General features: G+C 33.2%; 1 protein-coding gene across 1 annotated transcript in view; it reads right to left on the minus strand.

The window, feature by feature from the left end:
- Positions 1-3,969: 3,969 nt before the first annotated feature.
- LOC129798494 (uncharacterized) overlaps positions 3,970-15,369 on the minus strand; it is a 175,979-nt gene continuing 164,579 nt past the window's right edge. The window contains exons 12-13 of the mRNA XM_055841669.1: positions 14,628-15,324; positions 3,970-10,294 (exon numbers count right to left, since the gene is read on the minus strand). Coding sequence (XP_055697644.1) covers positions 9,573-10,294; positions 14,628-15,324 — 1,419 coding nt within the window. The 3' untranslated portion in view covers positions 3,970-9,572. The remainder of the gene's footprint in view (positions 10,295-14,627; positions 15,325-15,369) is intronic.

A 15,369-nucleotide genomic window follows, 5' to 3' on the forward strand; every position in this document is an offset into this window, starting at 1 on the left:
AAAAGTGACTTAAAATGTCCTATATAGCGAGAAAGTTCTGTAGATAATAATGAAAGGTCTACCTCACTCAGGAGGCATTCTAAAACACCTGTTAAGCATTAAATTTTTTTTTTTTACTTCTTTATGAATAAAATTTACATTTTACATTTTAAAGAGAAAAAAAAAACGAAATAGAGAAAATGCTGATCTGTGAAATATTTGAGCGCAATTCACAAAAATTGTGAAAGATAACTGGCTAGCTCTGAATGAGCTGTGAGCTATTCGGGCATAAATTTAAATTTTGATATTAGGGTAAGGGCTCATAATTTGGTACAGTCTGCTTATAAGCATCGATGTTCCAAGTTTGAAGTGCGATATTTTCAATACTAATAGATTTTTTTATTACTCTCATTTCAGAAGAGTTGTTCAGAAAGCAAGCTATTTATCGTTTTATTTTTACTAAAATTAGTTTTAATACGTTTAAAAATGAATTGATAGGTAGAGGTGAATTTGGCTCTTATTTTGGACAACTTGTTTATTAATTTGGCCAACTTGGCTGTAAATTTGGACAGCTAATCCGCCTCAACAGGATGCCCTTTGTTCTTCATTTCATTCTGTTCATGTAAGGGAAACGTAGAATGTCACAAGAAGCCTGGAGACTTTCTATATCATTCATTAAAGTGAGTTGACTTCGGTACTCCAAGTGCGCGCGGATTCGCGCATTCCCTGGCCTTTCCGGGAGCCTTTCAAGGCTTTTCTTACTACATCTCTTTCGTAGAGATGATGCTCCTTTGTTTCTTCAGACATATACACAACCCCTTTTAATGTAAATCTTCACGAAATTTCGAAAGAAAAACATCTGTCCAAAATAAGGAGTATCATCTTATAAATGTCTTAGAAAATTTCCCATTTTTCACACGAAAAACGTAATTCACAAGCCAAATCTCACTTCAGGTCAAATCAACAAGTCACTGTAAATGTGAATCAACACAATATTCAACGAATATTTAATAATATCACTTAAAAACCGCGAAAAAAATTGTTAGTACTTTACCACAGCTAAATAAGACAGAAGTAAACACAAAGTTCTGTCATACAGTAGAGCCTCACTATAGGCCATCGCTCTATAGTCTACAATTCATCGACCGTTGATTTCAAAACACTGATTTTAAGTTAGGTTATGTTTTTTAGTACGCGACATGCAATGTTGTCATAATTATTTTAATATTTTTGGCAAACTTTATTGAGTAGTTGTGATAATTGTGATCCATCATGAAGAGAGCGAGGACAAGTACCACAATCGCAAAGAAAGTGGAAGCCGTCGGGCAATTTCTATACTAAAAGTCGTTGATAATTTTGAAAAATGACGTGGACAATGCGATCCAAGTGTCAAATTTGGAACCAAATATGGAGTATAGCGAAACTCTACCGTATTTCTCGTAAGCAATTGCTTATACTGAATTTTCAGCAAAGCAATTTTAACTCAAATAATATTCAAAATTTGACGTATTTAGTGTTAAAATCTTCCAAAAAGAACAAATATTAAGATAGAATTCGTTATTCATCAAATATTGAATAAAAATCCATAATTTTAATCTATTTATTTTTAGTGTCCAATTTTGCACTCAAAGTGTTCAAATTTAGAAACTGCCCAAAATTATGAGCCTTTCCCCTATAATAAAGGATTTTTATATTTTTATAAACTATGGCTCTTCAACAATATAGAAAAAATTAGCTCGACAGAGGTAGAATACATTCTGTTGCTCTTTCCTGGTTTCGCGGAAAATTGTGGAAAGATTTTACAAGAATTCTTGTTGCCAATTTGTTCTCTCAGATACTTTCTCTATATAATTAAATGGAGTTTGTATTTAATAAATCAACGTAGAGAATTTAAATTCAGTGATCGTTAAGGTTCCAATTTGATGGCGTGTTCCCACGCTACCTTAACATTATACTTTTCTTCTATTCATAAAAATCTAAATTAATATATAAGCAATTAATTCCAAATTCCGTTTATCCGTGGAATCTTAGTCCAGGTGATATAAAACAGTCCTTGAGTCAATTGAATTTTAAATTTTGTTGACAAATTGTTCATATTTTAGAGGTTTTGTTAAAGCAAATATGTTCTAAAATCTGTTGTGATTCTTTCTCATTGTAACTTTTTTGGAATGTATCCATATACAAGGAGACTGTCGATTCAGTCAGATCAGAATTCAATCCACTAACTTCCTAGGTAAACAAAAAATGGTAGTATTTCAAAGGTTTTGATGTATCGATCTCTTAATCCGTGTGAAATTTTGGTCCCGCTTGCACGGATTGGCAAAAGTCTGCTGTACAAAATACTTACCATATGCTAATTAATCCAAAATCATGACCGTAGTGCTTCAGAGGTAGGGTTAATGAGGCTTAACTGCTTTTATTTCAAGAGGCGAAGTTATTGGATTTTTTTGATTAGGATTTGTAAGGGTAAATATTTATGTAATAATGTGGGGGACAAATATCGAAAACTTACTGCAAGTATTTGTGTTTAGAAAATCAAGACGTCCGATAACTGAGCTAAGCTCTTAGTCTGAAGAACGTATTAGAATTATGCCCTAGACACACTTACGACTAAAGCCGAGAGACGGATTAGTCAGAAACTGACGGAAATGTAATCTAATCATTATTTTGATTATGACGTTAAGCCGTTTCTCGGTTTAAGTAGTAAGTGTGTCTAGGGAATTATGGCATTACTTATGGCCTGTGCATACTAAGGGCCTCATCGCAGATATCTTCAATTACAAAATGATTTCGAAAAACCAAAATAATATTTGATGTGTTACAATAGAATATTAAAATTTTGTGGTTCAATTTTTTGTGTTACAACCCACATATATTTTTTTCACAACTTGTCATTGCGGCAGATCTCCAATATTTGAGATCTAAGACACAATATAAAAAAACTCTTAGATTGAAATCTAATTAATATTTAAGATATTTAGCAATAACAAACAAACTAGAGCTTAAGTAGGGTACGATCGGGTAATTTTCAACAGAATCTAATCTTGAAGTTTGAAATTTCTTAATTATTTTACAGTAGATTCATTTTTCAAGTTAGATTATGATTATTGAATAAGCCATGCTCAAATTTGCCATGGTTTGTCTTAGTTAGGGTAAAGGTCCTGTAGTCGACCAGTTCCTCAAATCTCAATGGTCTCAATTCTCAATGGTCTAATCGGTCTAATCGGTCTAACATTATGAGAGGTCTATTATATGATACATAATGCACATCAACGAAATTTTATAGAAATTGACTGTACAACATTATAGAATTGGTTAAATAATTCCACTGACCGAGTTGAGAAACTGGCCAACTACAGAGCCTTTTCGTTATGATGTGATTTTGCATTAATAAGAGGTTTTTTCATTAAATTTACAACAAATATGCGCATGTAAACTTAATATGTGCATGAACAAAAAATCTTCGAATTTCAAATAGTTTGTCGCCCGAAATTCTCTATAATTTGGGTGACATTTCAGTCACAAATTTGAAATAGTGTTCTGTATATTATGCAAAATAAAAAGACCATTAAGTAGTACTCATGAGTGTAGACTTTGCATTTCCTCAAGCTATTCTTTTTCTCTTTGCTAATCTGAAACGGTGAGGAAGTCTCAAAATTCCAATTGAGGCCTGATTCGAAATTACCCAGTTGTAACCTAGTGCTTTAATTTAAGGATTAACTATAACCTATTCCTCTCGAAGAGATGGGAATAAATAGCGAAAGATAACACTTACCAATCTATTTCTATTAGAAATAAATAAAAAAAATCGATTCCAAACATTACTTTTCCATTTATAAAACAGTGTGATTAATTATAATTATTATTATAAAAAAGCATTTAAATTACTTACAAGTTCACGTTACACTGCAAGTTCGTGACTTAATCGTAAGAGTGCTGCTGTGTCGATCCAAGTCAATCTTAGAAATCCTTTTGGAAAATAAAATCACATTTTTGCAATATATTAATTCCATTTATTAGTATTACAAAAGTACAAGTTATCGTTCATGTTGGTTTCGTTTAGTTTTTTTTTTATTCTGTTCAATGAATTAGACAAATATTTTATTAAATTTCTCCTGTCATATAACTAAAATTATTAATTATAATTTCTTTTTAAAACTTCCAAATTCGTCAAATATTTCATTAAAAATTTTGTTCAAAAAAGAACTAAAATTTATAGGACTCATTCGTGAATTTTTGTAATTAAAGAATATTTACAAATATCTCCTTTTAAATTACTTTTCATTCGTTCAATATTTAGCCTTTTTTACTTAATAAATTTTGTTTTTTTTTCAATACAGCAAGGCGAAGTGTAGCATTATTGGAATACTTTACTAAATAGTGCGATAATCTTATATTTTCAGATTCAATTTTTTCTTTTACTTACATCTCAGGTTCAATTTATAGAAGATTCTTTTTCCACTTTTTTTTTTGGCTCGGTAGGTATATTTTTTTTCTTTTAGAGGAAACGATTAAAAATATATTGTGTATTTTTTTAAAATATCTTTTACAATTGCATTTGTATAATATTTCCACGATTTAATTCATTCGATTTCCGTGAGTAGTAAATTTTACGTTTTCTTTTTAGATTGTAATAGATAATATTTTCTTTTCATTAAAAATATTTTTTCTGTCTTTTTTTTTGTCTTTAAAAGATTTTTGGAAGCTTCTATTTCTTCTTTATTTTCTTGAGTATTGTTCTCAATCTTTATTTTTAAATTTGAATTAATAACATCGATAGAGGTGCAATGAAAAAAAATTAAAGTGCCTCAAAAATGAGGTAAATTTAAAAATTTTTTATCAAAAGGCTTTTTTTCAAAGAATGGACTAGGTATATAAAACAATTAAAATTACTCTCAAATGATTCGATAAATAGGAAGCTTTTAGGAAAGAAAAAAATTCTCGGAACTTAAAATGGAATGTTAAAGTTTTTAATATTATTAAATTTTAAATATCTATTTTTTATACATAATATCTTCACATAGTTTTTTTTTATTTATTTAATTATACAGTCAAAGCGTCATTATTGGTTTAAGATAAGTGATTTCCTTTTAGCTTTTTAGGCTTCATTATTATGTACAATCAATACTATCCAAATTTCATTATCTTTTTAATTATACCTAATTACCTAATTCGTTAATTCCCTGATGGAAATATAACTCTGCATGTTATTTCTTGTCGTTAGTGCTCTTTCGTCCCATTTCACCCGTTAGACCTATTCAATTACAATACCTCAATTTTTAATAATATCCTATAAATCATTCTTTTTTTTTTCCTACATCTCTTTCCTTTATTATTACCTATTTATTTTATTATTTTCTACTAAACTAGCTTGATGATATGATTGTGAAAAGAACCCGGATATTTTGCAAAAATTGATAAACATTTCTATAATTCCTGCAATTTTTTTCTTGAATCACAAATAAAGCATTATCAACTTTTAATGAAATATTCAATGCTATAAAATGTTTTAGAAGAGTAGCTCTCTCTGATTGGCTAAAGTTTTTGAAAGCTTTGAGTGCTATAATGATCCAGCCAATCAGAAAAGTCGACAAGACTGAAGATGCTTTCTACAAATGTCAACTGATTTAATAACATAATAATCAGAAAACCGATACATAAAAGCTTAAAAATGGCGTCCAAAATCTGTTAATTGTTAATAAGATCAATCAGAGGGTTTCCTGTGTCCGCCGCCCGAGGGCAGAGCTAGCACCAAGAGAACATGGACCAGAGGAACCACTTACTAAAGGAAAAAGTTGTTTTTGCACTCGAATCTGGCAACACTAAAAAATGGTTGATACACTGCAATTCAATTTTGAAGTTTTTTTCCCTCGAGGAATCTTTCTTGTACTTCTTACCTACACTCAGTCCCGGCATTAAGTCCTTCGGGATTATGCACCTGACGGAATTATGCACATACAATTATGCAAGTTTGCCTACCATTGGGAGTCAATTTATGAAATCATTTTTGAAATACGCCTGAATGTATACCATATTGCGCCGCGGGAAATTTGAAAACATTTTGCTACTTTTTCAGAATAAAACTTTAATTTCTTTTATTAAGGTAAATTTTTTAAATATTCTAACCATTTATTGAGGAATTCTGGCCAAAATTTGTTTGAACTAGTTTTACTCCGCGAAAATCGTTCTACGGCAGATTTATTCAAAAGTCCCCTGCGGGTATGCAAATTTTCTCGATGCTTAATGCCATTTCGCGCGTTTTTTTTTTCGGTCCCGAAAATGTGCATAATGCCGGGACCTAGTGTAATGTTTCACATAAAAGACAAATAAGTATTAAAAACTCGATAATTGTGATAAATTACTGAAACTTGCAGTTTTTTTTAGATAAAAAAACGACTGTGGATGATCAGACAGACATAAATTTGACAAAAATGTCAAGTTCTCTTCTGTTTCTCTACAAATAAATAAAAAAAAAGTGTCTAGAATCCTTATAGTACTAAGCATGTGACATTTTTATTATTTCTAGAAGGATCTAAGAGAATCTGTTTCCAGTCTGTCACACTTATAAATAATAGAAGACTTTCCGGATTTCCGGAATTCCGGAAATTTGCCAAGAATTTTTGAGGAGTCCAAGATAGAATACCCATTGACAGGATAATGTTCACAGGATATATTTTTGAACTATTCTTCATGCTAAAAATTAACAGCCAAATTTTCGGAAATTTTCTCTTTCTCTGTGTTTTTTTTTTAGATATTTTGGAAAATGTACAAAAATACGATTTTTTAAGATTTTCTCGAAATCAATCGTACCGATTTAAAATGAAAATCTTTATGAAATGGATAGAAATATTTTAATTAAATTTATTCCATCGCAGTTCGTAAATTTTTAATATGTTCATATCTAAGGAAGATTTATAGAGAATGACATAAGGAAAATAATTCTCAGAACAAACTATCCCCTATCTCTTAATTGTTCCTGCGATTACCAAGACTTTCCTCTTTAATCTTTAAATATTTTTTAAATCAAAGGACGTGTTTCTTGCGCAGGAATACTCTCCTTCAAAAAAGATCTATGGTCTCTGGAAATCATACACCTTATTCGAGGTACACTGACGATTGCTGGTACATTTCCCTTAATTGACCTGTTACAAATACTGTGTCTAGTAAATTATGAAAGCAAATTAGCGTTATTTTGGAAATAAGAACCCCTCAAGTTTGCACACAAACCGAATTTTTAATAACAGAATTACATCTTTATAAGGTGAAATAGGTTTATCATTGGTTTTTCCACTCTATAATTTTTCGGCCCCTATTTTGTGGGCGCAATACTTTTAATATGTCTCTATTAGAGCTCCTTCATATTTTAACGCTTTAAGATTTAACCTTCTGAATTTTCGGCGCCCCTATTTTTTGGCGTTCTAATTTAAATGTCCTAATTTTTAAATATTCACAATTTTTTACGCCATTATTTTTTCTTTTACTGAGAGAAATCCGAAAAAGTTAAAATAACATTCCGGAAATGTGAATTTTACCCTGCAGTATTGATCCGAAATCGGTGTAAATATTACCCTTTTTAGGTGTATTGGGGGTTAAAGTTACCTTTTTCATGTTAAATTTACCCTTAAAAAGGTGTAAAATTAACATTAAAAAATGTTGATATATTAGATGAGCACATATATTCTGTCAGTAGAAGACGTCGAAAATTTGGAGTGGTATATCTCAGCTCCTGATGAGCATAATTGGATGAGTGAACTATTGTTGGAAAGCTTGGTTCATTAGCTTTTAGAATCTGGTATACTTAATCTGCTATGGATAAACCATGATCATCCAGAACCATTTATGTCGAAGAAGACACTTTTTGCAACCTCTATTTTGGCCATCTACTTCTGGGACCAGGAGTGACCCACAATTCTAACATATGGACTATATTTGTTAGAGGAACTCAAAGGGTGTAATTTGTGGAAGAAACTTTTTTTTTTGGACATCTTACTTTTTTTTATTCATCGACTTTTGCAAGAATTTTGCAATGTTACACGCAAAGAAAAAATGACAGAAATCATTCTATCACATTTTCTGGACAAACTAATGAAGATATCGACTTGGAATATTCTGAGTACCCCCCCATAAGTTGATCCAAGGAATCCAAATGTCACTTCAATTTCACCCCAACGTCTATCCTTCTCCTCCAGAAACCACTCTTTTAGGAATATCTCAAGAACTAGACCATCGTTGCATTTCATTTTTGGATATGTTTTAAAGAGTGTCCTAGCGGACATTTCATCCATACATCTCAAAGACGCCCGACCTCTTCTTCTTGCACTTGCTAATAATCTGGTCAGAAGAGCAGAATTTCTTCTGATCAATTTTCTGACCAAAGAGACAAAGTTAGCGATTTTGGTTGTTCTGAGTACCCCCCAAAAGTCAATCTAAGGAATCGAAACAACACATGCATTTGCCTCTCATCCCACTCCTTCTCCTCCAGAAACCATTCTTTTGGAAATATCTCAAGAAATAAACCATCGATCCTTTCCATTTTTGGATATGTTTTTGACATGGCCAAGGCGGACATTTCGTCCTCAGACACCAATATCGTCCAGACTGTCTTTTGGTCTCAAAAAAAAAAAAAATGCAAGTTTTACAAATTTATCACAATAATCGCATTTTTTATATTTATTAGTCCTCTTTCAACAAAATTAGGCAAGAAGAATTCCTCAAGAATAATAAAAATTCCTAAAAACATTTAAAATTAAATGCAACATCAGCCACTTTTTTTAGTGTTGCCAGATTCGAATGCAAAAACGACTTTTTCCTTTAGTAGTGGTTCCTCTGGCGCAGTGAATGACTTGTATTTGAATAGCCTACTATTGGGAGCTTAATTTGTAAAATCCGTAAAATCGTTTTTAAAATTGGCCAAAAAAATGGCGACAAATTCATTTTTGCATACATTACGGCGTTTATGTAACTTCTTCAAAAGAAATCTCCTAAAGTTATGCAATTTTTCTGTGTTACTGGGGTAAATTTACGGTTTTTTTTCTGTCCCACAAATGTCAATCAAAACGAGGCTCCCTGTATTAGGAATAATTCAAGGGCATTTTCTTCAAGTCCGTCAGTGCAACCCAGAAAAAAATAATGCAAAAACTTATAATAACTTGACTTTCTATTAAACAATTTACCAAAAAACAAACTCAAAAGTTTTTGATACAACTTTTGCGGTATATCCAGGTTCTTTTTATCGTGGATTATGATTCTTTCTGCGACTTTTCAATTTATCATAAATTGTTTTCGTGTTTTTTCTTCTTTTTTTTTTACAAAACTAAGAAACCCCTTTTTGTTGTCCTCCTTTAAGGGAGGAAATACAAATAATAAATACCAATTTTGGCAATAATTCCCCAAAATCCAACAAATTCCTCAATCATCATGCTCGAATGTCCACAAATGCATTAAAAACCTATTAATCTCCGGAGTCTTTGAAGTAATTGGGCTCCTCTGGGGATTATCAGACTATTCAGTCAATTTCACTGGGTAAATTGACACAGGAGAATTGCTCCAATATCTCACCTTCTCCCTTTCACATTAATTGACAGACAGAAATTCTATCGATCGTGCATTAGATTTTCAACATCTGAACACATTACCTCCAAATCCGAGGGCAGTGGTTCATCCCGGGCCTGCTTGGCACTCGTGGACAGCACAGGTGGCCACTCAAAAGCTGCCACATCGTCGCAGGCCGATGTATTGGGTCTCCCGGAAGCTGCAGCAGTTGCAGCAGAAACCCTGGGAACTTGCACAGAATTGTGCCTCGTGTAGTTGGCATTGAGACTGGCTCTTGGGATATTCCCAATGCTACCTCGTCGCATTGATGGAATTTTGAGATTGCTATTGCTGGCAGTACGCGAAATTGGCACTTTAGCCACACTCGCATTGCTATTCTTCCTCCCCCTCCGTTGAATACCACCCGAAATCTCCTCTGCCCCATTGAGATTCCCATTGGAATGCCGATGCAGCCTCTCCCGACCCAAACTTCCCTCCTCGCGGCATCTAGTGACGAGATTTGTCGTGCTGGAGCGCATTAGGCCCTCACCTGGATGCCTAGTCAAATTGTTCCCACTTCCTCGCCAATCCTTCATGCTGAGATTCGTTGTGCTGCCGCGCATTCCACTCGAGCGACTTCCGCGACTTCGCATCGTCGTCTCGAGGGTGTCGCTGCCACTTGATCCTCCCAGGGAATGCGACTTGTGGCTGCTGGTGCGATTGAGACTATCCACATGGCCACCACTTGAGCTCTTACGCACCCGGAAAGTGGCAGTGTTGATGACTTTGAAGAAAAAAAAAAAAAACAATAAGGCATTTCATCTCCAAAATCCCATTAAGATATAAATTTACAATGTGACAGAAAAGGGACACGAGAAGGGACTCTTGAGATTTGGTCATATTCTCAATGACAAATCCAATTTAGAAATCCACAAACCTTCGATTAGATCGATTAGAATTTTGTTGACACAGGAATTTTAAGTGCAACTTCAAGACATAAAATTCCCTTTAGATTAAAAAATAAATTTCTAAAAAACTATCAGGGGAAGGCTTTCAGTCTTTGCAAAACTCTGGCTTCTAACATTTCATTTTTTCTCATATAGAGGAAGTGTGGCAAATTTCGGCCAGCTTCTAATTTCGGCCACTTTGAGTGTAATTTCGGTCATGCAAATAAATTAATTAAAATTATGTATCTGATCTTCGAATAGTCAATGAATTCATTTTGTTTTTAAATATTTATTCATTTTAGGATGTATTAACCCTTTAAGGACGATTGGAACACCAGTGTCCCACAAAAAAAAAATTTTCCTGACTTCCTAAAGTTATTTTTTCTTAGGTTTGTACCTAATTGCAAAGTAGAAGGTTGAAGGAATCTAGGATATTTTTTGGAAATCTCCAGCTATTTGATATATAGTAAATATTTAAGCTCAAAAATGGTGAATTTTTAAATTCTCAAATTCATAATTGATTTTATTTATTTTTTAATCTTCCAATTATTTTTAAGCAAATCCCTTTTGGCAATGCAAACTACAATACTCATACGTAATATTTTTCATTAAAGCGAAAATTACTATTCATAGGTATTGTCAGAAAAATTACTTAAATTTTTGGGCTATTTTTGTCCCTATCGTTCATAGAGGCACAAAATACACCGAATCAGAGTCTGTTGAACTTTCCAAGGTTATATGTAAGACTTATTATTGATTATATTTACCAGTTTAATTTTTATTGTTGATTTTCACACCGTAAAAAGTGTCTCGTCGTTAAAGGGTTAACACAAAGACTGTAAAATTTTAGGTATAATTTGAATTTAAATTACGTTGTATAAACTCAGTGTGGACCCGTGCATTAATTTCGTCAGATATCTTTAAGATTTCTGCAGAAAATATCTACACCTCTGCAGAAAATCTGCCGAGAAATCTGTAGATATTCCTACGAATTTTATTTGAGCTTGGGACAAAATTCGTCAGAAATTTTTGCAGATTTTCTGACGAATCCTGATGCATACTCTGACGAATTCTTGTAGATATTTTGCCGATTTTCTGTAGATTTTTCTACATTCGAGACTTTCCAGACAGCTGTGTCAGAAAAGACGGAATATATTTCACTGAAGTTTGCAAAATTCAATAGAGTTATTCTTGGTGATATCACAGTGTTTATATAAAATAAAAAATTCTGCGACGCCGTGTTATAAGTAGAGAATAGTGAAGTAAAAACTTTAAGCAGAATGTCGACCTAAATTTCGTGTTTTTGTATCATTCAGTAATGCTTGTTAAGCAGAGCATACTATTTTCTTTGTAACTTCTACAGTTTCTTGATAAATCAAGAATATTTTTGTTGAGACAATAGAGACTACGCAGATGTCCAATGCAGAAATTCTGCCGAGAATCTGGAGATTTTCGGCAGAATTTCTGCCGAAAATCTGCAGATTTTCTACGTAGAAATTCTGCCGAAAATCTAGAGATTTTCTGTGAATGTACTAGAATATACCGTTACAATTCAAAAAACCTCCGAGTAAAATCGGCAGGTAGACCAATGATTTGACGGGGAAAGACTCCTACAAAAAATGTGACAGATCGATTTTGTGTTTCTAGCAGTCTTCTGATTTGTGGTGAAGTGCAGAAGGTTTTTCATGAAAACTGATTAGTTTTTATTAAAAATTGTTTCTGTTTATGTTAATAGTGAATCAATTTTTAAATTTCGGGTAACATTTCCCAGCTGAATTCTGTATTTCGCGTAAAAAAGTATATACTTTGTGAGCGTCTCTCCGGTGAGGTAATGTTGATAAGGTTGATTCGACATTTTTTTGAGGGGAGCGAAAATAAAAGATCACTCCAGCATCAGTTCTGGATATCGAATGCCGTTCTTTATTGAATACAATTCTAAAGAGACTGCTTGGTACAAATAATGATCAATGTCATGTCATTACAGTCATGTCCCAAAAAATGTTTCACAACAATGTTGCCTATTCCGGCAACATCTTTTGCGTTCCTAAATTTCTTATTCATTTTATGTTTTTTTTCAATTTCTGAGTTCTACAATGTCCAGAGAAAAAATACCATCGCTTCTATTAAAAAGATAATGTGGAAAAGGCCTTAGTAAAGCTCATGAAGGGAAAATTGCTACGGAAATCTGCACGTAAATTTGAGATGCTACTCTTCAGGTCTTCAGGACAAATTATACGGAAGATCTCAGGGCTTGTGGGTCATATAAACGTATTAAACTACAGTAGACTCTCGCTAATTCGGCTCTTTTAAGATCGGGCTACTTTATAATTCGGGCGGGAGTTAAATTTGAAAAAAGTTTGTTGACATTTTTCAAGTTCGATTAGGATTATCAAATGAAGCACATATGCTCAAATTTGTCATGATTTGTCTTAGTTTTGATGTGATTTTGAATTATAAAGAGGTTTTCATGAAATTTATAATAGCAATGAGCATATAAACTCAATATGAGTATGCAAATGTACAAAAAATCGTTGCATTTCAAATAATTTGCTGCCCGAATTTCTCTCTAATTCGGTTGACATTTCGGTCCCAAATGCCCGAATTTGGGAGAGTCTACTGTAAATACTAAACTAGTTCCGTTTGACGTTTTGAAATTTTCTATCCGTTGCGTCACAAAAGGTGGTCAGAAAAAAGGTGGCCGGTATTTCACTCAAAGTGGCCGAAATACTACCCAAAGCAATGTCCATATTAGTATTAATTTTTTAATATTTTAGGAAATAATTTAAAAAAAACAAAGATGATAAACTAGTTTTCAAGGTTTCACACAACCCTCCCGAAAAGGAAGTAACAAAAAATATCAATATGAATTAAAAATATTGCATTTCAAACTTAGGACTTCGGTGCTTATATGCAACTATGCCGAAATTTGGCACACTTACCCTAAGTCTCTTAGGAAAAATACAAGAAAATTCACATTATGCGAAGTGAGAGTACTTTTCCCTATTAGTCTGAGTCAGATGGGAGCTGACTGAGAGAAATCCGAAAAAGCCAAAATAACATTCCGAAAATGTTAATTTTACCTTGCATTATTGATGCAAAATCGGTGTAAATATTACCCTTTTTAGGTGTATTATGGGATAAATTTACCCTTTTTTCATGTTGATTTTACCCTCAAAAGGTGTAAAATTAACATTAAAAAATGTTGATATATATTTACACCCGAAAAGTGTTAGAGTTATGACGAAAAAAAGTTAATCGTAGCCTCTTTTTTGTCTCAGTGTAGTAACATTCTTTCTATTTTTGCTTAATTTTTGTTATTTTTTCTATTGTTCTTTTGTCTTTTGCTGGGTCTTCATTTCGTGTAATTCTTTTTCTTTTGTTCTTATCACTTTTTTCAATTTTTTTCTTTATCAAACAATGTAAAAACTGAGGACTTTCGCAGAGTTTTTAAAATATGGGCGCGATGAGTCACATTTATTGAAAAACATAGGAAAAATTTAGTCATTATGAAGCTTGGGACTGTTAAAAGCATGGGCACTTCCTCCTATATCTTTTACTGTGTTATCACACTTGCACATTAAAATTTTAATATGATTCACATTAATTGTCGCTGGTGAGAGTCCAAATGTGTAATTTGTGTGTTTGAATCATTTTATATTCAAAATTTGATCTATTTGTTGATAAAAAGGTAGACTTGGCCCGCAAAATTTGATATAAATTGATTTATAGCATTAATGCGAAAACTTAATGCGATTTTCTCTTTAATTTTTTAATGTGAAAAATATTTATGCTTTGGGTAAATTTAAACTTATTTTTGCAGGCCAAGTACACTTCTTTATCAATAAATAGAAAAACCCCAAATATTAAGTGACTCAAAGACACAAATAACATATTTGGACACTCACAAGCGACAATTAATGTGAATCACATTAAAATTTTAATGTGCAAGTGTGATAACGCCGTTAAGCTATCTAATTTTGAATTTATCTGATCTGCAGACTGAGATAAAAGAATAATGTATTTTGCATTTTGCCTTTTGGATTTTGCACTAAAATTTGCTCACTATAATGTTGCTTTTTGTTTTTCTTTTTTTTTAATGTTTTACTAAATTCAGGATGGAAAAATTAAATGATTGGATTCATATTTTTTGAGTTTATAGAGACAACTTACCTTCATGATTACTTCCTGCGTTGACATTTTCATATAAAGGTGCCTGACTACCTTCTACAGTCTCATAATTGGGTTCACTGGGTGTTCCTGCTGCGTTCTTTGTCACCGCAGGAATCTCCTCCTGTTGCCCCTCTTCCTCCGTCGTCCGGATGAGCAAAGCTGTGCGTCTTCTACTTGTGTCTAGATCCCCATTGAATGCCCCAACTCGCTTCTTGTCCATCCTCCCGACAACTTTTCTGGCATTGCGACTCACCCGATTGGCAATCACGTGCGTCTTCACTGAGGCATTTTTCGACAGTTTCAGGCTGAATTTGAAGGGTGGCTTGTAGACCACCTGCAGTTTGACTTTGTCATTGAGATTTCCCACAGATTTAGTCTTCTTGGGAGACTTCTTTGTGAGCCGCTCAGGAGTTGACTGGCTCTTACTCATGAGATTGGCCACTTTGCTGCTGTGCTGCACTTGATTGACTGGCTGGGACACAATTGGAGACTCCAGAAGCCATTTGTGGACTTTGCTGAAGGTATTGCTATGATTCTCCGTTCGGCTGCTGTAGTCAATGATCTCCTTGTGCTTCTTCTTCTGCCTCTTGGTACCTTTGAGGGTCAGCGTGGGTTCAGTGACTACAGGATTCTGCTGCTGCTGTTCCTCTGCTACAACAGGAGCTGACACTCGTGTCTTCTTCTTCGCTTTGGCCACCTTTAAAAATTAATCAATTATTTCCCCAATCAACAGGGTAATTTT

Source organism: Phlebotomus papatasi, chromosome 1 (genome assembly GCF_024763615.1).
Source record: "Phlebotomus papatasi isolate M1 chromosome 1, Ppap_2.1, whole genome shotgun sequence".
NCBI classification, from domain to species: domain Eukaryota; kingdom Metazoa; phylum Arthropoda; class Insecta; order Diptera; family Psychodidae; genus Phlebotomus; species Phlebotomus papatasi.